The 23,829-nt window shown below is 32.7% G+C and overlaps 2 protein-coding genes across 4 annotated transcripts in view; one reads left to right on the top strand and one right to left on the bottom strand.

The window, feature by feature from the left end:
- LOC111628906 (focal adhesion kinase 1-like) overlaps positions 1-4,525 on the bottom strand; it is a 37,335-nt gene extending 32,810 nt beyond the window's left edge. The window contains exon 1 of the mRNA XM_023372766.1: positions 3,442-4,525. Coding sequence (XP_023228534.1) covers positions 3,442-3,590 — 149 coding nt within the window. The 5' untranslated portion in view covers positions 3,591-4,525. The remainder of the gene's footprint in view (positions 1-3,441) is intronic.
- Positions 1,470-20,653, top strand: LOC111629178 (prolactin regulatory element-binding protein-like). 3 transcript variants are annotated; one of them, XM_023373077.1, is made up of 10 exons: positions 1,470-1,562; positions 8,631-8,689; positions 14,217-14,436; positions 15,985-16,307; positions 16,392-16,475; positions 19,335-19,456; positions 19,524-19,697; positions 19,783-19,855; positions 19,941-20,100; positions 20,176-20,653. In XM_023373077.1, the coding sequence occupies exons 3-10, from the start codon at positions 14,298-14,300 to the stop codon at positions 20,259-20,261; spliced, it is 1,161 nt and encodes a 386-aa protein (XP_023228845.1). In that variant the 5' UTR covers positions 1,470-1,562; positions 8,631-8,689; positions 14,217-14,297; the 3' UTR covers positions 20,262-20,653. The 3 variants fall into 3 exon arrangements, with proteins under 3 accessions (XP_023228845.1, XP_023228831.1, XP_023228837.1); XM_023373063.1 differs by lacking the exons at positions 1,470-1,562; positions 8,631-8,689 and adding an exon at positions 12,963-13,291; XM_023373069.1 differs by lacking the exons at positions 1,470-1,562; positions 8,631-8,689 and adding an exon at positions 12,964-13,291 and having other exon boundaries at positions 14,217-14,409.
- The last annotated feature ends 3,176 nt before the right edge of the window (positions 20,654-23,829 follow it).

Here is a 23,829-nt window from a genome sequence, read left to right as displayed (position 1 = left end):
ATAAGCTTATAATTTATCTTAAATTCTTTCTAAACTCTAAGAAGAATGCACCAAAACTAAATTAGGGGACAGTTATCACTTATCCTAATGGACTTCACTGTAACAAAGAATAAACTAAACAGTAAAGTAAACTATTTAATTTTCTCTTTATCTTAATCATTTCAAAATACCATTAAATGTCTAACGTAACATAATTTACGTTATTTATCTATATAATTAAATAAATACACAGTAAATAACAGCTCGCATCTTATATAACCTAACACGCGCACACATCTCGTTCATTCAATAAAATAAACACACGCTTTAAATCTCGATACATCTTTAATACTTAAATTACAGAAAATACAAAATATACTCTTGGCAAATTTCAATTTATCATCATCGTAAATAGCATTTAGATAAATAAAATTTAAACAATTGATTAGAAAGCGAATTATCTATTCTAAACACAGGATAACGATTATCTAAGGCTATTAAATTGATAAAAATGCTACCAAAGAGCAAAATAACAACTGAGAACGTTTAAGTTCTGAGGCAACAAGTAAGAATTCGTAACACGTTCCGCGTAGTCCCCGGCAGTAATTAATAATAAGCTCCAGTTTAATCGAACCCGGTATCGCTCTTCTGCAATTTCTGCGATCGGAGGCAAACCGTGTTTGGTTCGAAAAGATAATTTTCTACTTAAGTTCCTTATCTTAAGGAGCTGTGGGGGGAATGTGTAGCAGAGAATGTTATTTGTAGGCATCATTTCCTCATTAAAAATCTCTATTTTTAAGGCAGGACGGCATTCAATGTCTTATAAATGATATAATATCCGAGAATTTCTTCCCGTCTTCGCTATAGTTTCAATATACACAGTTTAAACACTGGGAAAGAATTAAAAATTAAGGTTGACTCCTAAGGCAATTCAAACCCACGTGGTCGAACCCACGTGGTCATGTGCTACTACAGTGAGGTACTCATTCAATTGTGCTACTGCGTTAACAATAAAGTAGAAATTACGCGGGCGTTATGAAACGGGCGTGTCTTGACTAAATAATAACAACTCGTTGGAGATTTTTTTTGAATGAGAACGAACGTTTGAAAGCGGATCTCGTTTAAACGGATCGTCCACCTACACAACCCCGGCGTTTAATGAGCCGTATCCGTTTCCATAACGACCCGCTGTTGTCGTTTAAAATATGCAGGTGTTACGACGATTTTATTATTCCGTAACATTTTATAATTAATAGCGGCGAATAGCGTTAAAATAGTTTATATCGTAAAATACGAAAGTGCGTAATGGATACGAAACGCGATCACGTGACGATATTCAAATTCCTCGACTGTCACGTGATATAGCGGATACTGAAATAAAACCGCGAAGTGAATTAATTTACCGGTATTTTTTTTAATGTAATACGGAACGATTCCGATAATAATACGTTATATTAGTACGAAAAATCGCGATATAAAATGTTACTAAAGATAGAAAATGAGCAGACGACAAAAAGACCGCCCGCCATCTTTAAAAGTGAGGTTTGATCGATTATTAATACGAAAATTTCGCGTTTTTTTTGGTAAGTTTAAACGCAGTTTTTATCAATTATTGACGTTTCTTGAAATTGGAGTCGAATTGTTCGTTATTTTATGAACTTTCGTGTAGAGATAAGTGGAAAACTGTCTCCCAATTTACTGGGCATCAACCCACTCTCGAATTAAATGATTTAATAAGATGTGTGCCTCCTATAAAACCAATTTAAGGACAGTCAAAATTCTTTTGGCCTTTAAATCGTTTTTATTCGTTAAACGACGGACTTAACAAGCAATACCAATAGATTTTCATCAGTTTGGCCCCAATAATTTAGCTGTTATCGCGTTAAAATTGAAAAAAAATGGACGTTCGAGCGTTCGAATTATGCAAAAAGTGACGTTCGAGCGTTCGAATTATGCAAAAATTGACGTTCGAGTGTTCGAATTATGCAAAAAGTGACGTTCGAGCGTTCGAATTATGCAAAAAGTGACGTTCGAGTGTTCGAATTATGCAAAAAGTGACGTTCGAGCGTTCGAATTATGCAAAAACTGACGTTCGAGCGTTCGAATTATGCAAAAAGTGACGTTCGAGTGTTCGAATTATGCAAAAATTGACGTTCGAGCGTTCGAATTATGCAAAAACTGACGTTCGAGCGTTCGAATTATGCAAAAAGTGACGTTCGAGCGTTCGAATTATGCAAAAATTGACGTTCGAGGGTTCGAATTATGCAAAAACTGACGTTCGAGCGTTCAAATTGAAAAAAAAATGGACGTTCGAGCGTTCGAATTATGCAAAAAGTGACATTCGAGCGTTCAAATTTGAAAAAAAAAGAAAAAAAATGTCGTCCGAGCGTTAACTTAATTTGTGTGAAAATAGAGACTAGTTTATTTAAATTAAAGTGGTTACTAGCAATTTTCTGTAATTTAAACGAGAATTTTTCGTGTTTAAAGTACTGTATAAAAAAAATTGCAATTAACAGTTGTCCGTTATACAAAACTAAAATTAATTTTCTGCATTAAAAGCAAGCTTTGCAAATTCTTCTTACAATGCTGAATAAGCATTATTATTTTAGAATCGTATAGTATATTTCGAGGATTTAATTGAAATTTCGGTAATTTCGTGAGCTAAAATCTCCACGTTTTTATTTACTAGACGAATATATACATACATCTACACAAAGGAAAATTTATATAAAGCCTCCTAAAGTTTCCAATTTTCCGTAGTTTTGACGTTTTAATTCAAACAAACACCAACTTAAGTATGAAAAAGTGAGAATTTTTCTACTTGTCAGCATTCCTAATACTTCAAACTTTTCAAATTTTAACGATGAGAACAGTTAAAACATTCGGGTCAATTGATCAAAAGCTATTAAAACGGATAAGGATATTGCGTGCAAAGGTCATCGCAGAATATTTCGTAGTTAAATTACGAAAATTCGATTAAAAAAGAAACCATTATAAGTTAATTTTTCACATTATAAAAGTAAATTTTCAACGTTTCAAGCCACACAAACGTTTAGAATAAGCGATGCCGTTACTGGAAATGGGCGAGTTTGCGGCTTTTACGCATGAAACAAACATTTTTGATATGCAGAACGGGAAAAAAATGAATGTTACTAATACATAAATGATGTTAGTAATGTTTCCCTGCGGTTAAATTACATAATAAAAAATCTACTTTGGTATGAAAACTATGAAAAACGGCTAAGTTATCAACGTATACTAGAATTATTCATCAAATTTCTCTGTCTTCCTCGTTTAAAATGGGGGAAAACGTCGCTAAAACGGATCGAAATTTCGGTAGATAAGTGATTTTATCGGATAGAAAAACGTAAGGTTTACTCGAAACTATTATAACAAACCGCAAGAACTTCTATCCAATTGTAAAAATAATCGAACGTAACAAAGGAAACGTCTCGTTCCTACCTGATTGCGTCATAATACCGTGATCCCGGACTTTTCCAATACCAAAAACTTTCAGTGCCATCTCCACTCGAGTATGGACACGTTTCGTAATTGGGAGAGACGGGAGATACTTGAAAATAACAGCATACGTACGTCTGACACAACTTCATGTGGTCCCACTCCGACAACCGTCAGCTGTCAACTGGCTCGGCAGCTTGTCCAACACACTAACAATGCTACCGACCTTCAAACACGCTTTCAAAAACCACCTACGTACCTGAAGAGTGAATTAACCGGGCTAATTATAAATCATAACCGCCGAAAATTTTTTTTTTAAACACGTCTACATACAACGTACTTTCTATTTAACACGAGATCGGCAATGGTTTACTACGCATTGTTAAGGGGGATATATTCTATTTATTAAAATATAACGACCTTTGTTAAGAGAAGACAATAACAAAAGACATTTTAATTAAAAAATACTACCAGCGTTTGGAAGACATGCTGGCATACTTTCTACTTTAAACAGAACAAGGACGAGCCTACAGATATTGTAGGTCCTTGGTTTGTATATTTTACCTGTAGAGCAGGTGGACGCCTTTCAAATAACCAGTCACCCAAGGAAACACCTCATTAGAAACCTTCATTGAAGTCACCTAACACCTGCCTTTTATGTCAATGAACTCTGTGATGGAAGATATAGGAAATAAAGATAAAGACTTTCCACCCCAAACTAGAATTTCCACGATATGACAAGAAAATTAGATTTCGTATAATTCATTACATCTTATCAGATTAACCGCTGTTATGTATTACTTGATAGACCGGAGGATAAGAGCAGATACTATCTATTGTTACGGGATACTTAATTCCAGAAAGTTTTTTTATATATATTCTCCTATTAACTACATTTGCCCCTCGCTTTTTTTCTTTAATATAAATATTCATGATAAATTAATAACAAATATCTTGGATATAATAATAATCGAGGTCTTAGTTCAATTGGAATTGTAAGGCACAGTAATATAATTACTATTTGTAGCATTATCTTTCGATAATTATCCTTGGATATTAAATACAGATATTCTTTCATTAACCAACTACTTATTATTGTTTTAGATTTCATACCTTATCATTACCGAAAGAAAACAATGAAACTTATCTGCAATTTATTTTGGAAAAGTGCATATCATGGAGCTACTTTAATGCTTTTTAATACACTTTGCATTCATTTAAATTTCATTTTAAAAACAACAATGAATCCCCTTCCCGCTTAGTTAAAGTTTTCATCGCAGATTATATAATATAATTTATAAAAGAAAATTTTTTTTAATTATTCAAGTACGAAATTAACCGTAGAAATTCTAATTTATATTTATTTATTTAATCTAAATATTTAAAATGCCAAAATATAAACTCATTGTGAAATTGTTCAAATATTTAACTTAAATTTTTATCATCAAGGTTAAAAAACAAAATTAAACTTAAATTCAACAGCCTTGAGTTTAATGAAATAATGATAATTATGTACTTAATATATTATTATTCTTCTCTACACCTTTCGACATTTATATAATATTCTCGAATTGTTAAAGCTTAAAATTATTTAACGAAATCATTTTATTGATTTATTCCGAAATCTTCATAAAGGTTTTACGAGTGCCTGAATTTTAATAAGATTTTGATTAGTGTATTTTCAAGTATAAAAAAGCTTACTTTTTATAGAAAAACATTTAATTTAGAAGTTATGTAGATGATGATTCAATTATAATATATTAAATATATCAAGATTTAACAATATAAATGAATAAGTAGAAATTAGTAAAGAGAAACAAATCACTCCTGATTACCTAAAAAGAAACTAGATCAAATGAATTTGTTCTTCAATATGTATCAAAGAGTACGTCATACCAGCATTTTACTTTTGGTTTGAACACAATAGTTCTTTCCACAATACCTGATATTATTTTACTAGATGATTAGCTCATTGTCTTACTTTTGTTATTACTCACTGAAGGTTACAAGAAGAAAAATCATTACAAACTGGGTGAAGTTTCTTGTCACATAATAGGAAATCTATACTAATATTATAAAGAGGTAATGTTTGTATGTATGTATGTATGTATGTTAGTTTGTATGCAGCAGGTAATCTCCAAAACTACTCATCCGATTTCAAAAATTCTTTCACCAATATTTAGAATGGAACCTCAGGGTGGACATAGGCTGTATATTATTCCGTTAAACATGGGGATGGACAGTTCTTTACGGTAATCCTTACGGAGAAGGCTTACGGTAAAGAACTCTGCTTCTATTTATACTATTTTAGATGCGGGTTTTTGCGTTTTTGATTGCGTTTTAATAGGGTACGTCAACAGAATGTACACTAAGAAGGGATTTTTCAATATTCCCCCCGCAGGGGAGAGAGACAGGATTAAGGCTTACTGTGAAAAATTGGCTTCTATTATACTATTTTAGATGCAGGTTTTTGTGTTTTTGATTGCGTTTTAATAGAGTATGTCAAGAGAATGTACACAAAGAAGGGATTTTTCAAAAAATTTTCCCTCACGGGGAAGTGTTATACATTTATAATAGATACATTTTGAGCCACAACAAGGCATGGCGGGGTCTGCTAGTATTCAATAAATGGGATGGTCCAAAAATCAATTAACCATTTTACATGAGAGTTTAATTGTTGTATCTATCAACAAAACTAATCCACAGCAGATCCTTCAAGTTCAGTAAACAATTTATAATGTTCTAATGCTCAAATGCATCGTTATGGATTTTCAGTTACTAAATAATTTAATTGTCTTCATCTAAGTAATAATATCAGTTAACTAAGTTTTGGACCATGTTACACTTTATAATAGAAAAGTATTTATGTCTGTTTAAAGTTAATATTTGCAACAAACCGAAACAAACATAAAAATCCATCTTAATTAATTTATAATTTAATAATGCAAATTATCATTATTTCTCTGTCTGCCGTTCCATGAATTTTAAATCATTTTTACAGTATATATGTACAAATTATATTTTGTGTGTTTTGATTTTATTTTTAAAAAATTAAAGTCATTATTGAATGTTTATTAATAACTAATACATGATATTAACTTAGCTTATATAATGACTCCATAAATAAATAATAGATACTTAGATATATACTCATTAAATTAAAGAAGCCTGAATAAGGCAGCTCCATACATTCAGTATTCACTGAATGCCGAGTAAACATTTGGCTAATACCGAGCATTGTGGCCGACCCTTCGTAATTTGTATTCGCCATTTCTCACTCCTTGTCAGTATATTATACCCAATCAAAGGGTACAAATATTCATAATTTCCAAAAGAAACTGATGCTCGGCAAACGTGCATAATTTGACAAATACAAAAGGCTATTCTTTGGCAATTGGTTAATACTAAAGCCATCTTTAGAGAGGTAAACATTTTCAGAAACTTTTTACTCTTAATTTTAATGGATCCAAAGCCAGAATTAACAGTAATTTCTAGATTCTTTAATTTTATGAGTGTCTATCTAAGAATTTTATTGATTACATGGCATTAATAATAAGATAAATCATTTAAAGAATGAAATGCGACAAGTTTAAAACCTTATTTTTAATGCACTCTAAAAGAAAATCCAATTTATTTGCTCTTGAAAACAGAACTGGAAACACTAAGCTAATTATTAAATCCTTAGTTGATTATATCATGTCATTAACTACTTATTTCATCCCTGTTAAAAATAAATGTTATTGCATTCCCTTCCAAGAACTATCATTAAAATGGTTTCACATCATCAGTTCTTTGTCTTGTCTTATTTTCATTTTCAAATATTTATAAAACGATACAAAACAATTTTAATTATACATAAATATAAATAATTCGATGAAGGTCGTAAGTGCCGCAGTGGAAAATAAGCCGTTTTTCAATCAATATCACATAATTTTACATTATTTATCGACGGTTATTTTTAAACTTAAACGAGTTATCCGAGTTACGACGATGAAGACGTTCTCCCCGCGATAAAACTTAATTAACAATTATCATATAGTATTTATTATAATTATATGTTATTAAATTAATTATATTATTTCATTTTTGAATTTTTTCTTTTTTTTTACGAAATACCAAATTTCAAAATATTATGTTTATCATCATACCTGTTTGACAACCGACATGCTAAACATAACTGATATCTGGAATAATGCCAACAGAAAAGAGGAAGTATTACTAAGAAATCTGGAAGGTCTAACATCATTTACAGGTTTTAAAACTCCGCATACTTCCAATATATTCTTTTCTGTTAAGTAATCTTGTTTTTTTGCCAAATATATATATATATATATATTTTTTTTAATTTTAAAATATATAAGCGAGGCGTCGAGTAACTTTCCAATTTGACAATCAGACCATTTCGCTTTTCTGTTTATCGCAGCAGAAATTTTCTAAATGGAGCGAGTATTGTCGGCTCGTATTTTTATTATGAATTAAAGGCAATTTAAATATAGCACACAACCAGGTTAAAATTATAAAAAAATATATCGGGAGTCGGATCGGTGGTAGTAATAAATATTTAACGAAGGGCGAACCGCGTCGTACTCAAAGAATCTTTTATGTTTACCGAGCATAACTGTATTATTGAAATACAGTAAAGTCTATTAACTGGATTTTTATTTGATAGACTTCCTTCGAATGACCCTAATAAAAGGCCATTTATTCAACTTAATTTATTTCCTCTATACGTCTCCTGTTGAATTTTCAAAATTGTCTCCATATAGACGTAATAAGTGGCAATCACTTCATGCACATTACCGTCTTCTATTCTAATTTATTATTGAATTTGTTTGAACGATTGTTCGAAACGAGTCGTAATAATATAATTTCACAATCTCTCTCTCTTCTTTACGGACATTACTCTCGATACTTTCATAAATTAACTTATAATCCGGTGAGGAAATAATAACTTCCCTCTATAATTATAGAAAAACTTGAGTTATCTTTCGGGTAATAACTACACGTTCAGCCACGAACTTCCTTGAGTAAAGTCCTTCAAATACTGGTTTTCGTGTATTATTTTCTGTATTAAATATTTAAAAATCACCCACTACAAAATACAGCATATTTTACAGTGTAGATCAATATATAAATTTTTAAATAATTGTACTGTCTGAAGTATTAATTAATTGTTTTAATTTTAATTACAGGCAGATGGTGAGCTGAAGTCGTTTAAAATCTCTCCGACCCTTCGGTTCAAGTGTCAAAGGTTATGTTTATATTTAAATTGATTTTTTATTCATTCATTAAACAAATATAGATCCTTTTTTCTCTTATGTTACTCACACGCTGTAAAAATAAATAGGTAACTTTAAATTATTTTATCATCTACAATAATCAAGACATGTTCCACACGTACAACTCGCGTAACTATAAGTAAAAGTGATAAATTTATAAATCAAGTTTACCTGGTTAAATAGTCAATTCTTTACACATTTACACACGAATTATTGGTCAGTTTCACGTAATTCTTCCACGAACAACACACGACGACCCATTACAATCCTCTACTCCCATCGTCCATTTCGAATATTTGATAATAGCGACATCTAATAGCCAATAAAGAAACAACTTAGTCGTTATGTTCATTTCGTCTTCCAATAGTTTTATCCGTTACTTGCTTTTAGTGTTTGAAATAGACACGTTTATTAATTTTAAATTCATGCAACACTACAAGCGTGTAATTGTTCCGTGTAAAAAAGACAATTATATATTCTTTAATTACAAATTCGTACAGTAAACGCATTGTGATTAAAAAAGGCTCATCTTCGTAAACAAAATGGATCGAATTATATCATAATGATGCCGTTTGTATTCGAGTACAAAATGGTCTTTCAATAGAGTTAAATGAGGAAAGATTATTTTTAAAGGATACGTCCGGCTTAAAGAGGTAGAGACAAATATTAAAGTTAGGAAAAAAACATATTAAAAGTCTCGGGCGGAGTTGCCAAATCCCGAAGACCCTATAAGCTCTGAAATCATCATTACGGGTACGATTACGGACTGTGTGGCGCCTTCGTTCATTACTACATAATGCTTACTTATATAATAATGCAATATACTAGTATTATGGAGACGAAACCGGTAGGTACATTCGGGCTAGATCGATCAAACGGTTTAGAAGTGTATAGGAAACATGCAGACGTTCTGTTATACAGTACACTAAAATATAAGCACGTGTTAGATCATTTTTATCATAAATATCTGTTTTATATAATATTATTTTGCTCGAAAGTACATAATTTATTAACACTAAGCGTGTTTAATGTGTTATCTGTCTTAAATAACGATAATAATTATCAAAATTTCGATTATGTTTACGTTAAAATGAATTGTTGTGTACGTTATTCAGCTTATTTTACATACTGTAAACTTAATTAAAGAAATATATAAGACCTGGACGAGAAATAGTACCTTAAATATAATTATTTTATTGTTATATCTCTGTCTACATTCAGTATATTAATAAATATCAGCAATTAATTTTCTAGAATTTCACAAGAACCGAACTAATCTGCAATAAATTACAGATCCGTATCTGTAATTTATTGTAATTGGCTCAAGTGAAATAATCAAAGGACGTTTAAGTCTGTCGATTCTAAAATAAGCGAAAAAATTTATGACAGGTGCAACATTGTGACCCGGATAGACTATTTTAATTTTTGTTCTTACTAAAAATAATCTTGAACTTCCTAGAAGGATCACTTTTCTTAAAATGTTCGGTATGTGATAAACAATTTATTATCACCTGTGTTGAAATCTATAACCGAATTAAAAAAAAATGACGTGATAAACTACATTATATATTATTGTATTTATTTATTTAATAAATAAGTAAGTAAATAATTTTTGCTCTTCTATTCAAACATATATTCTCTGAATAACAGATATTTACAAAATGGTGGCATTATTATTATGTATTCCTGGATTTTCTTGTAGAAAAAAATTACTTTATTATTAAATGATTTATTAATTTCTAAAATTAATCACTAATTAGTAAAGCTAATCATTTGGAAAGATAAAATCTCTAAAGTCCTCATTGATAAAATATTACACGTGAGGTCTCAGAATATTTAGACTATGTAACCCTGCCATTATAGGAGGGTCTTATGCATAGATAGGTGAATAATAACGTCTTGGTCATAGAGGAGTACGCAAGAAATTCTACACGGTGGGACAAAGCTTGGAATCAATAAATTTTTATTTAACTTTTGAGGTTTCCCTGCCACAAGTGCTATATATCATAGAATACAGTATTACATCAAAGCAACCCCTATGGTCGAGGGCGTAAGATTACATATCTCAATCACTTTTACGGTTATAATTTGTGTAATTTTTTACTCGATTTCCAGGGAAAACAATGTTGACTGTTTGCGCCTCTCCGCGGAGGCCCATGGCCAGGGCCGTGCGATAGATTTTCTCAGTATGATGGAAATCATGGAAATGCCATGATTTCCATCATTAAATGCTGATTATACCGCCGCCTTTCTGTACGGACCTGCCATGGCCATGTATTATACTCCCCTAAATTTATTTTATACATACCGGCTAAATTTTGTGTTCATGATTTTCATAAAAAGCCTAATGTCTCAATATCTATTTATGATAAGGGCCAGCGAGAAAAATTTTCGTAACATGATATATGACAGGTTTCCGATGGTTATGTTATTNATCTCTAAAGTCCTCATGTACACGTGAGGTCTCAGAATATTTAGACTATGTAACCCTGCCATTATAGGAGGGTCTTATGCATAGATAGGTGAATAATAACGTCTTGGCCATAGAGGAGTACGCAAGAAATTCTACACGGTGGGACAAAGCTTGGAAACAAGTAATTGCATCAATAAATTTTTATTTAACTTTTGAGGTTTCCCTGACACAAGTGCTATACATCATAGAATAAAGTATTACATCAAAGCAACCCCTATGGTCGAGGGCGTAAGATTACATATCTCAATCACTTTTACGGTTATAATTTCTGTAATTTTTTACTCGATTTCCACGGAGGGCAATTGACTGTTTGCGCCTCTCCGCAGAGGCCCATGGCCAGGGCCGTGCGGTAAATTTTCTCAGTATGATGGAAATCATGGAAATGCCATGATTTCCATCATTAAATGCTGATTATACCGCCGCCTTTCTGTACGGACCTGCCATGGCCATGTATTATACTCCCCTAAATTTATTTTATATATACCGGCTAAATTCTGTGTTCATGATTTTCATAAAACGCCTAATGTCTCAATATCTATTTATGATAAGGGCCAGCAAGAAAAATTTTTATAACATGATATATGACAGGTTTCCGATGGTTATGTTATTATATATATTACGCTCAAAGAACGAAAACGCTCATTGAGCGAGTCCACAACGCGAAATTCGCGTGGTATTTGCATTGCGGTGATCAAATTAAGGAGTCAGTTTACCTCTCTGGAACAGCGGAATCGAATCCAAGAGACCGAAAAATCTCAGAAAATTTTCGTGAAAGCATATTTAATACGAGCTAAAATAAGTTTAATGAATTTGTTAGTGGTTATGGGGCACGTTCAAAATGTCACTTTGGCACTGATGTGCTAATACTCCACTTCTGTTGTGGAGTTGGCTATCTTCGTGTATAAGATATTTAAACACACACTTTTTCAACTCTGCTCTATAGGATCCTAGTAAAATTTTTGCCATGCCTACCACGGGACCAGGACCACAATAGAGGCGGTCGGAATGAGGAAAGACGTCCAACATATCCGGAACAAATTACCCGCTGGTTATTATTTAAATTAACAAGACTCGAACCCGGCTTCCTCAAAACGGAAGGCTAACATCTTTACCGTCTCGGGCATTCGGCCAAATGCATACTAGGAATATCAAGATGATGATCCAGGGTAGGTTACTCATGGATGAAAAGGATTGAGCACGCTTCGTTATGGGGAGAAGATTACAATGAGTGCTTTGCTTGATAAAGCCAAATAAGCAGGGCCATTTCAAATGAAACAAACAGCGTGATTAGCTTTCTTTGTCTGTGCAGCAACGGCCCTACCATATAGAGTTTTCGGGTTTTCTTCACGTTTTAAAAGATTCAATGGATCCCAGACACATCTGAATTAGGGAGCCCCATATACAGTGTCGACTTCAAACATTCTTGTTCGAGGAATTTTGGAGGAATCCCCGGTATCTAACGTGACCCAAGTGCCACACCGGCCATCTAGGGTACCCAGACACGGCCCAAATTTAAATTTCGATCTTCTTAGCACAGTAATGAGTTTGTAAAAGATTGGTTTGGCTCTCCCTGTAGCGGGTGCCCCTCTTCGCCCATAGCTAACGAATATATTCTAAAATATTCAGAGTAAATTATACTAAAATTCTAAATTATACGCGACTTTTATTAATTTAACACTCCCAAAACAATTCGACAAATTTAGACCATCACTACGCATAATAATATTCCAGAGATTTATTACCATCGACACGCCATCTGTCCCCTCTTTTCCAAAACTAATAAGTTTACGTCATGCTTAAGATTTAAAAATTCAAACCAAGCGTTTTATTCATTTCAAAAGCATTCGTTGCGTATTTTTACGTAAATGTATTATTTTTATAACTCGACATTTATAACTTATCGCTTAGAAAAGGAACGGCAAAAATATGCGACGTCACGTGCAATAGACAGATAAAACTAGTCAAGATGGTGGCCAAGAGCAGGGGTCAGTTGTTGGCTAGAGTTAATTTTCCAATGTATACTGTGCACATTCTGACAGAAAGGCATTTTCTGGTGGCCGGAGGAGGTGGACAAGCGAAAACTGGCATACCAAACGTTATAGTAAGTTAATATTATGGTAATATTGGTAAAAGTTCAGTATATTTTCCTCATTTCCTGTACCATAATGTCATTTTTTAACACAGATCTTACCATAATTTGAGTTTTGCTCACTTCTGAATTTTCATCTGATTTTATTGATTGTGCTCCTACTGAATTGCTCACTCTAAAGAACAAAATAAAGAATCCTGACATGTAAAAGCCAAATTAATAATTAGAATGTTGACTTTTATCAAGGACTTATCCTAGAGCAGGTTAAGTTGTAGATAAAAGTCTGCATTTCTAATACTGTTCTACAATAAGTCTTGCGCATTCGATAAGTATAAATGTCTTAACTACGGCAGTATGTTTCGATACCTGCCGTCAATTGCCGTATATCGTCGGGCTATGATGATATATTGCAATTGACGGCGGGTATTGAATTTGATAAGCTTGAATATAGATGATTTACGTCTATACCCAAATTTAACTTTTCTCCGTTCCCGTCGTCATCTTACGGGTGTAAATTTGTTCAGGATAGCGAGGTGTGGTTGAGAATTAAATTTTAAATATGGTTTGCTTGTTACGTTGTTCGTAATGCTCGCCAACAATAGACGTGCTTCATCATTAGACGAAATTGGTGATAGAATGATTTCGGCTAGAATAGGGCTCGTGCAACAATGTAAAAATGATGTTTCAAAAAGAATTGACATGGAATTAATAAAGCAATCGATTTCCGTTGAAAGTTAACGTATTGTAAGAAGACTGATCGACGGGAGAGGTTTTCATTTAATAGGCGAAAGATCCTATATGTAGTTCCTAAAGAAGCTTAGAAAAAAGTAGCTCCTGTCTACTCCCAGACAATAGTTTTTTTTTATTTTGAAAAAAAAACACAAATCTCCCTGCCTAAATCCGGACTCAAATTTATAGCTTACGTTACTAATTACAGGAAATTTACGAATTGATCAATAACGGTTCTACTTGTCGCGCCGAATCGGTGACGCATTACGAGACCGGAAGTCAAGCCATAATGAACAGCGTGGTATTTTTCAACGGGAAACATCACGTGCTAGCGGCCGGAATGGAAGGGACCTGTCAGATCTATCAGATGAAATACAAAATCTTGGATGCAGATAAAGATGGTGAGGTTCAAAAACCAAAGGTTAAAGGTGAGCAGTTGTTAATGTGATTAACTGTCCAGTAAGCATGTTGATATTGTAACTTTGTAATCAGTAACACAATAATTGTGCATTTTGATTTGCTTATTATTTCAAATTAGCATTTTGCACTATTTGTTTTATTTCTTTTTTTCCCTCTTGTTTATATAATTTATTTTTTTTTTTAGTACTTGCTAACATTTATGCTTTATAAGTATTATTTTAATTTCTTGTCTTTGTGTTTTGAAATGTTATTTGCGTTTTAAAATTTAAATATAAAATCGATATATAGAGTTAGGTTAATAAAACAAACCAGTTTAACTGGAGATTCTCAAGGCTGACTTGTGTATCTTCACTTCTCTTCAAACAACGTAATAATTTAGAAAAGTGTTTTTAGTGATAAGCGTAACTTTTGCCGAAGGGAACTAATCACACAGGGAACACACCGGTAATTGACTATGCTAAGTTTATTAAACAAGGAAATGTATTATGGGCCTTCTACATTTCCTTGTGTAATAAAGTTGGCATAGTCAATTGCTGGTGTGTTCCTTTTGTGATTAGTTCCTTTCGGCAAAAGTTACGCTTATCGCTAAATAATCCGTCTGGAGAACGAGTAACAATTAAACATTAAAAAATTTTCTTGTGTTTTTGATAAAGGGATGTGCGGATACTGCTGTAACTGTGGTGATACTAAACATTTAATGTTTTATTTTAGTGTTAATTTACTTGCTGTTGATGATAGATAAGTATGTTTTGATTAAACATTTTAATATTAATGTTGTACTTTATGCTAGCTCACATGATATGACTCTTGTCAACATTTTTCACTCGAAACGACGATACACACAGGTTTGCCTCATTTGAATAAACATGCGACTTATTGGCAACCTTGGTTTGATGCTTCAGAAACATGTTTTGGAAGATCTAATCAGCACATCAAACCAGACAGAATTATTGATTTAGATTATGCTCTTTCCACTCAGGAGAGAAACAAATGCTCTTGAACATGCTCTTAAAATGTCTTGCAAGTCATATTCCAACACATATTGTAAACATCACATATCTTATTTTCGGTGAAACAAATTATCGGTAGTAGTCATATCATGTAAACAAGCTCTTAGTAAATTTTAATTATACACAAAAAATTTTTTTTTTACGTATTTTCTTCCTGATATATCTCATTATTAATTGTGATGGCAGCAGGTAGAGGTTCTCGAATCCAGCTGCAGCATTATTCATTTGGAAACTAAGCATTTATTGAAATATTTTCCCTGTTTGTAAAGTACAGCTGTATTAATTTAAACTGTATTTTTATTTAAGAATGTAAATAATATATTATTGCTGCTTAAAATGTGTAACTTTTACATATTAATACTATATTTATTAAATTATACATTTGTTACTTAACTTATTTTACATTATATATTTCTCTCTTTCATATTTATGGAAAAATATGTTACTGAATATGGCAATAACATGCTATTCTGGTTCAGGAATCACATTAAAGCAATATTATATATACTAATTCTCTATTTCCCGTTTGATTTTTGTTCCAAACAGAAGAAGAAACTGAAACTAAAATGCGCGCACTTCGACGGAGGAGGACAAATTCTGTCCATTCCGATAATGAAACCGAGACGGCCGAAAATAAAGAGAAGACTACAGACGATCAAAAGAGCCCGAAATCGGAAAAGAAAAGAAAGAGATCTGACAGCACGTTTGATTTTCTACCGACTAGGATAGGTTTTGACATAAAACCAATTCAGAGCTTTCAGACCGATTTTAACAAAAAAGATGAGCCATTCCAGAAACTAGTCAGATTTAATTCGGAAAAGAAACTGATGGTTACCGCTGGTGCTGATGGCCACATCAGAATTTGGAAAGTACTTATCTTTATAAGTGTTAATGTACAAATTATAAATATCATTAATTAATTGTTAATAATAAATACATCTTTTTTGTTTCAGTATCCAGAATTAACATTAACAAATGAAATTGAAGCTCATAAAGATGAAGTTGATGATATTGATGTAACTTATCTTGGTAATGAGGTAATTATTATTATAATATTTTTAGCCTCTTTAGAAATAAAAATTAAGAAAAAACAAATTAAAATAAAATTTATATTATTTCATATATTCTCAATTAAATAGAACACAATTACACAATTTATAATGCACAGTTTAGCCTAGATTTATCAAGAGATGGTGCCTAACATAAATGTTAGGCTTCATCTCTTGATGTAACTTTTGATACATTATCCAAAGAGAATTTTGGGAGAATGCTTTATTGACAAAGACGAGACAATATAGTATAGTATAAGACAGCTTGATACTCGGATGGCCGAGCGGTCAAGGTGGCAGTCTACCGCTCTGGGGAACCCAGGATTGAATCCAGACGGGTCAAGAAATCCCCAGAAATTTTTCGGGGGTGATCCATTCAGATATGTCGGTCCCCATCTCTCACCACCCGGTCACCCCATTGTGAGTCTGGCCAAACCCATAGTGGGCCTTGTAAAAGAGGCCATCTTAGTGCCCACAGGGCAGAAAGAGTTTAAAAAAAAAGTACAAGACAGCTTTCGTACAGTACTTAAGAGAGATTTTAGCAGTTTTTAAAAGGAATTTACAGAAGATAGAATTCAATTTATGACAGAAGATATAAATATAGAAAAGGATAAATCAATTCATCTAGAGACAAAACAGATTTAACAAGCATGTAAAAAACTGAAGAATAATAGAGCAAGTGGTCCTGGTGGAATACTGGAAGAACTGGTAAAAAAGTAATGGAACAGAAAAAATATTTAGAATGACAACAAAATTATTTGAAAGGTGTCTTAATGGAGAAGACATTCCAAAAGAATGGAAAATTGGCTTTTTTGACATCTATCTATAAAAAAAAGAGATAAACAAAAATGTGAGAACTATCGAGTAATTACAATAACAGCAACATTTAATAGTTTATATGGACGAATAATAAGATGGCGATCTAATTGAAAAAGAATATCAAACAAAAGAAAAAGAAGAGCAGAGTGGATTCGGAACAGGAAGATCATGTAGGGACAATATTTTCTGTATTAAACAGATTATGGAGAAAAGATTAGCAACAGGACAGGAAACTTATTTGTGGTTTATAGACTTAATGAATGCATATGATAATGTCCCAACGTCAAAACTATGGGAGACATTAATTAAAAGAGATAAATATTAATAACACACTTATTAAAGCAGTTAAAGAATTATATAGAGAATCCATAACAAAAATAAAAATTGGAATAAAAATATATCTGAAGGATTTATGGTATCAAAAGGACTAAAATGGATGTTGTATCTCACCAATTTTATTTAAAATCTACATAGAAGGAGTATTGAAAATATGGGGAAAAAAATGTTGTAATATGGGAATAGATATTAACGGTAAACCAATGTTTACATTGCGATTTGCAAATGATCAGATGATTAAGGCAGAGGATAACGATGATCTAGAATACGTGATAAGAAAAATAAAACAGGAATATTTTAAAGGAGGTTTATATATAAACATGAGTAAAACAAAATATTTATGCATAGGAGAGGCTAAAACAGACATGGAACTGGAAGAAGGAGAAAAGATTGAGGGATGTGAACATTACAATTATCTTGGAATACTAATTCATCAAGATGGAAGAGATACATCAGAAATTAATACAAGGTTATCACAAGGTAAGAGAGCAGTTAAAAGATTAAATGGAATACGGTGGAGTGAAGAAATAACTAGATCAAGAAAAAAAGAATATATAATGCTATTGTTAAAAGCATTCTGTTATACAGCGCAGAGACATGGAGAACGACTGCGGAAGAGAAGAGAAAAGTAACAACGATTGAAATGGATGCATTGAGAAGATCATGCAGAATCTCAAAAAGAGAAAGAATAACGAATGAGAGAATCAAAGACCTAATAGGATTGAAGGAGTTGGTTTTGGAAGAAGTAAAGAGGAAACAACTTATTTGATTTGGACATGTGAAAACAATGAGTGATGAGAGACTCCCAAAAATATCAATGGAATACAATCCACAAAAAAAGGATAAAGAGAGGAAGACCCAGACAAACTTGGTATGATGGAGAAAAGTTAGAACGTAGTGAAAAAGGGATTAAAGAGGAATGCTGTATGGATAGAGAAAGTCTGAGAGGGTTACTGGAGATCGGAAGGCAGTATCAGACATCATAAATCGAATATAGATAGATACTCTGGCATTTTCATATGATAAAAATTTTAAGAAAGATTATAGAATTTGTAGTTGTATTCAAAGGTTTATATTTGTTTTAATTTTATTCACAACTGTATTAAGTGGTTTATTCTATAATTTAAAAGTTTTTATGTTCACTGGGTAGGTCTAATGTAAATATAGAGGATATCGTAGATGACAATGCATTCAAATCCTGTTTACTTAATAATTTATCAAACATTTCATATTATTCAACTTCTTCTGAAGCACCACAGTGAAGTACCACACGTATAAACATTTCCTTGACTCTTCCATAATTGTAAATCACGAGAAAAAATGATACAATACTTCAATTAGATATAGACCAAGAGAGCTTACAGTCATAGCCCTTTATTTTAGAACTTCCCCAGTTAACAAAAATTAATGATTTGTGTGATTAGTGTTTACAACAGTATTTCTTAGAATTATTACATATAAAAGTACTTTTTAGTATTTTTAGTTTATTATTAAATAATAACAACATTAATATGATGATAATCACTCCTAGAATAAATTTAAACAATGAAACAGGATTTTGATTAATTTCTAATTACTTTAATTTGCTTTATATTTAATATAATAAGTAAGTAAAATGACATAAAAAAAGCTTGTTTTGAAAATACAATATAATTTGTGTATTGAAAATAATTTAATGTGTGTGTGTTTCAGCTTGTGAGTATTTCAAGAGATGGCCATGGTTACGTATGGGATTTAGAAACTGGGAAAAAACTTCATGACTTAACTTACGAGTTACCCAATAATGATGAAAAATATGTATTTAGAGGTAGCAGGTATGTAAATATAAATAAACATTTTGTTTTTAACTGTAAACATTTTAAAAACTTTACTAATATTCAGATTTGGCATCGTGGAAGGTAAGGTAGGCGACGTCCGTCTGTTCACTATAATCAATCCGGCCATCAGGAAGAAGCAGTCCGGTCCGTGCTATTTATTAAAGTGGAACACAAAAAGTTATAATGTGGAAAAGATGGTGAAAACGGGTATGGATATGTTGTCGGCTATTGCCGTAAGGTAAAGTAAAAAACATACAGTTTACATCCCTATAATACTTTCACTTAAAATTACAGATGTGATATATCTAATGCTTGTATTTCAGCGATGATGGTAGATTCATTGGTGTCGGGACATTGACCGGAAGTGTAAATATATACATAGCATTCAGTTTGCAGGTAATTGAAGGATATTGTTACGATACCATAAAAATTTGAATATTTTACCAGTATTCATACCTTTGCTATATGCGTATCATTACAGAGGATATACCACGCGGAGAAAGCTCATAACATATTTGTGACGGGCCTAGAATTCCTCAAATCCTGCGAAGAAAGCTCTCGGATAACCGGCGGACAAGACACGTCTCTCATCAGCATATCCGTAGACAACCACATTAATATTCATCATATTCCGAAGCAAGGTAAAAATTTAATTTTGTTTAATTATTAATTATTCAAATTATGCCAATTAAATGACATTTTAAAATGTTTTTCAGCCACGATGGGATTATTCGGGATAATTGTCATGTGTATCTCTGTTGTATTATTTGTATATATTCTTATGGACTATCTGAATCTGTGATTTTTGTTTCCACGTGTAAAAATTCTTAATTTTGAAAGTTTTAATCGAATAATCGAAGGTTGATTTCGGGATATTTTTATTTCTGGTTCAAGTTAATTTATGTATTTTAAAGAAAACTGGTAACAAGTATGTATAAATAATATATGCATTTTTTTTAATCTGTCAAAAGGGAATACGCAGTATTTTATATTTTGTTTTTCTTTTTAAAGTTGTTGTTAAGAGAATTATGTAAATAGAGAAGTCGGACATGATCCGCTGTATATTTTAGACATTGTAAAGTCATTAATCTCGAAAGTGACTTAAATGAGAAGTTAGGAATCTTCAAACTTTATAATGAAATAGTAAAGGTTAAAACATGGCTCAGTTTTTATAATAAATTAAAGATATTTGAAGATTTAGAGTAAGTATTTCTTTTTATTAGTAAATTTTCTTTTTTTCTAAACATTTTACACATTTATTTGAAAAAATAATACGTAGAGGACTCAACAAATTTAAATTATGTAAATATGGTACATATGCTTTAATGCAAGGGTTCTAAACTTTTCGAAGCCGTGATCCCCTGTTGGACATGACTTTTGCTTGCAACTGCCTATAACTTTGTTATTTTTTCTATTTGCGTAACCGTCTTTCTGCGTTAGATGCATTAATAGGGGCATAATAGAGGGGGAATGTCTTCCATAAGGGAAACAGCACAGATTTGAGTTCATTTCTGAAAAACAAGTGCATTTCACACTTGTTTTTCAGGTAACTTCTTTTTGTAAATAGAAATTAAACTTATATTAATATGGCTGCTTTTGTTTTATTTTGTAAAACGTCGTGCAACCCACACTTTGGAAACTGCATCTTTAATGATCTATAAAGAATTGAAAATTATAATTCTTATTTCTTTATACTCTATTAAAACAAATTTATTTGTTTGTAAAAGAATAGTCAGAATCAAACGTCAATGCAATTAATTAGTAGAATTGCCATTTGAAGGCTTCTTCCTGTTGTTAATTAAAATTATGTAAAAAGAAAACCTAAATCTTGGCCACTGAGATTGTCATTGTGATTTTGGTTTTGCCTGCAATGGGTTGCCGAATGGCAAGGAACAGGACCCGACGTCTCCGGGACCAACCTTCCGTGAAAAATTTATGAAGTGCTTTGCCCACTTGGATTTGATCCTGGGTATCTATCTTGGTGTGAAAAATCTATTTTAAAATAGTTCACAGTAATGTAGTGAACTGTTAGATAAATAAGAGCAATCAAAATGGTGTACTGTGACATTGTAACTCCTCCCTTGACAATAACAATAAGCGTAATAAACCTTCATCGTGAAATAAATATGGCTAAAAGATTATAAATTGATCGTTGGCTTCAAAAACCATCAATGGCCGAGCGTACAAAACCACCACACACGTCCACGGGGAGATGCACGGCCCGACAGGCCAGCCGAAGATTGTGAATCTAACACTTAAGTAGGATCTCTCGTAGCTTGTCCACGTTGTGTTGTCACATCTCGTCAACTGTCAAAAATATGTATTTCTACAAGTGTACAAGACAAGGGACGTTGACTTTAAAAATGCTAACATGAAATAGACTTCTCAATACCTTAAAGTAAACAGGGAATGCCTAATTAGAATGGACGATAAACATTTCATCAGAATTGAACTTCGAATATAAGATCTCAAGGACTCTCTATCTTGAAAGTCGGTGGACAGATCCAAGAACAAATTAGCAGACCTTTCCCCACTGATGGCTGAGTGGATAAAACCAGTGCCGGCCCGATGCAAGTTTTAGGATGGAGCGAGATCCTATTATGGCGCCCCCTTGGTTGCCCCTAATTTATACCCTTTAATTTTCTTTACCACTGAGGCTCCCCCTAGGACTTAGCGCCTGGAGCGGCTGCTCCGTTCGCCCTATGGTAGGGCCGGCTCTGGATAAAACCACCGAACACCGGTAGTTTTATCCGCTTGGCCACACGATCATAGGTTTGTGCCTCCTCTTGGACACGTGGAGTTTTCAGACTTCTCTTCACATTAGTAACCTATAAACATGGGTCGGTTTCCCATAAAAGATCTGGGATGCAACCCCCCACCTCGTCAGATTGTCCATGTGTCATGTTGCCACATATGAATAAAATCTAATCTACAATGAGAGCAACCAGTAGTGAGGGATATCTGGCTAGAGCCAAATATGAAGATTGAAAAATTAGTAAAGAATTTAATATAGACTACAATAATCAGTCTTTTATCCAACAAAGGAAGATTCGAACCCGAGTCCTCGCAAAATACCAGTAAAGGTCCACCGCTATTTTGTCACTCTGTAGGTAGGAAAGAATGCCATGCTATTCGCTATAATCAACGTTAATTTTAATTAAAAGATGACGTCACATCTTTTGCCAATACCGAAATTGAGAGGTCGCGATAATCGAGACGATGTAAGTATGTTCCCTTTTTAGCCCTTTGTGCGCTAAGATGGACGTTTTTAACCTAATTCGCGTGGGCACGTTAAGTCCATAGGATTTCCCCTTCTGGACCTTCCACGCCCCCCGCATAAGTAACAAGGAAAATAGTCCGACCGTCTCACCAAAGCACCCATTAAAACTCAAAATTCTAATCGGAATTCGAATGCGGATCCGGTAGAACGAATGTCGAAACCTTCATCTTTTCGAACGTTCCTCCGTCTTTCAGCGGCGATTAATTAATTAATTTTTGACACCGGCGAGGGCCCTACGAAGACCACTCGTTCTGTCACGTGACCGCGGAAAACTGAAAAATTTTACGGGCCCCGTTCCGGTCTCGTAATGAACGCGACTCGAAAGGCACCGCTACTGCTCTAAAGACGAAAAAAAAAAAAAAAAACATGGATTCGTCCAGGCTCCACAGTGGGGCCCCGATTTAATGCAAAACATCCTTCACGATCGAATGGAAGAGGTAGAAAATATGATTCAACGAAATTTTCTATATATTTTTTAAAATCTTCGGCATTAAGAGGGCCTTCTTTTTTTAGCGCGCCCTCTACGTGTTCGGCCAGGCTCACAATATGTTTATACATTTGGTTTATGTATTAATAGTATTTTTCAACCCTCTTTTGGATTTGCGACACAATTTACTACCCGAATTTAATTATTAAGATAAAAAAAATCAATATATAAATATGCCATGGAAATTATGCAGCTGATATATAAAATGTTTTGAAAGTAATATTAAAAAGTAAGAATTTCAGATAATAACTTAAAATAATAAAAATGTTACTCAATGATTCTCTATCACATGAGGCAGAGACATTAAAAAAATAACTTGTGCTTAGGACAACAAAACTCAGATAGTAAATTCTAAAATCTTATAGAAATTCTTCTGCATTCAATTGGAACAATGATGCTGGTTAATTTAGTTAACCAAAAATATTATTGTATAAATTTTATGCTGGATATTAGATTCTTTTGTTTCTTACATCTATTAGACTCCTGATTATCCAGATGAGATGAAAGAAATGGTTAAATAAATTACTTTTGCTGAAAGTTAATATAAATTCCTAGAAGAAAAAATAAATTGTTTTAAATAAATAAATTTAATATATTTCATAC

Source organism: Centruroides sculpturatus, unplaced genomic scaffold, assembly GCF_000671375.1.
Source record: "Centruroides sculpturatus isolate CEXI.00-Female unplaced genomic scaffold, Cexi_2.0 scaffold51, whole genome shotgun sequence".
Lineage (NCBI taxonomy): Eukaryota > Metazoa > Arthropoda > Arachnida > Scorpiones > Buthidae > Centruroides > Centruroides sculpturatus.
This window is presented reverse-complemented; position numbering and strand designations above follow the sequence as displayed.

Excerpts from the sequence above, each read along its gene's own strand:
- LOC111629178 (XM_023373063.1), top strand. The coding sequence starts at position 13,157 with ATGGTGGCCAAGAGCAGGGGTCAGTTGTTGGCTAGAGTTAATTTTCCA. Across the intron at positions 16,476-19,334 it reads TAACTTATCTTGGTAATGAG|CTTGTGAGTATTTCAAGAGA; the intron begins GTAATTATTATT and ends TGTGTGTTTCAG. Across the intron at positions 19,698-19,782 it reads TTGTCGGCTATTGCCGTAAG|CGATGATGGTAGATTCATTG; the intron begins GTAAAGTAAAAA and ends CTTGTATTTCAG.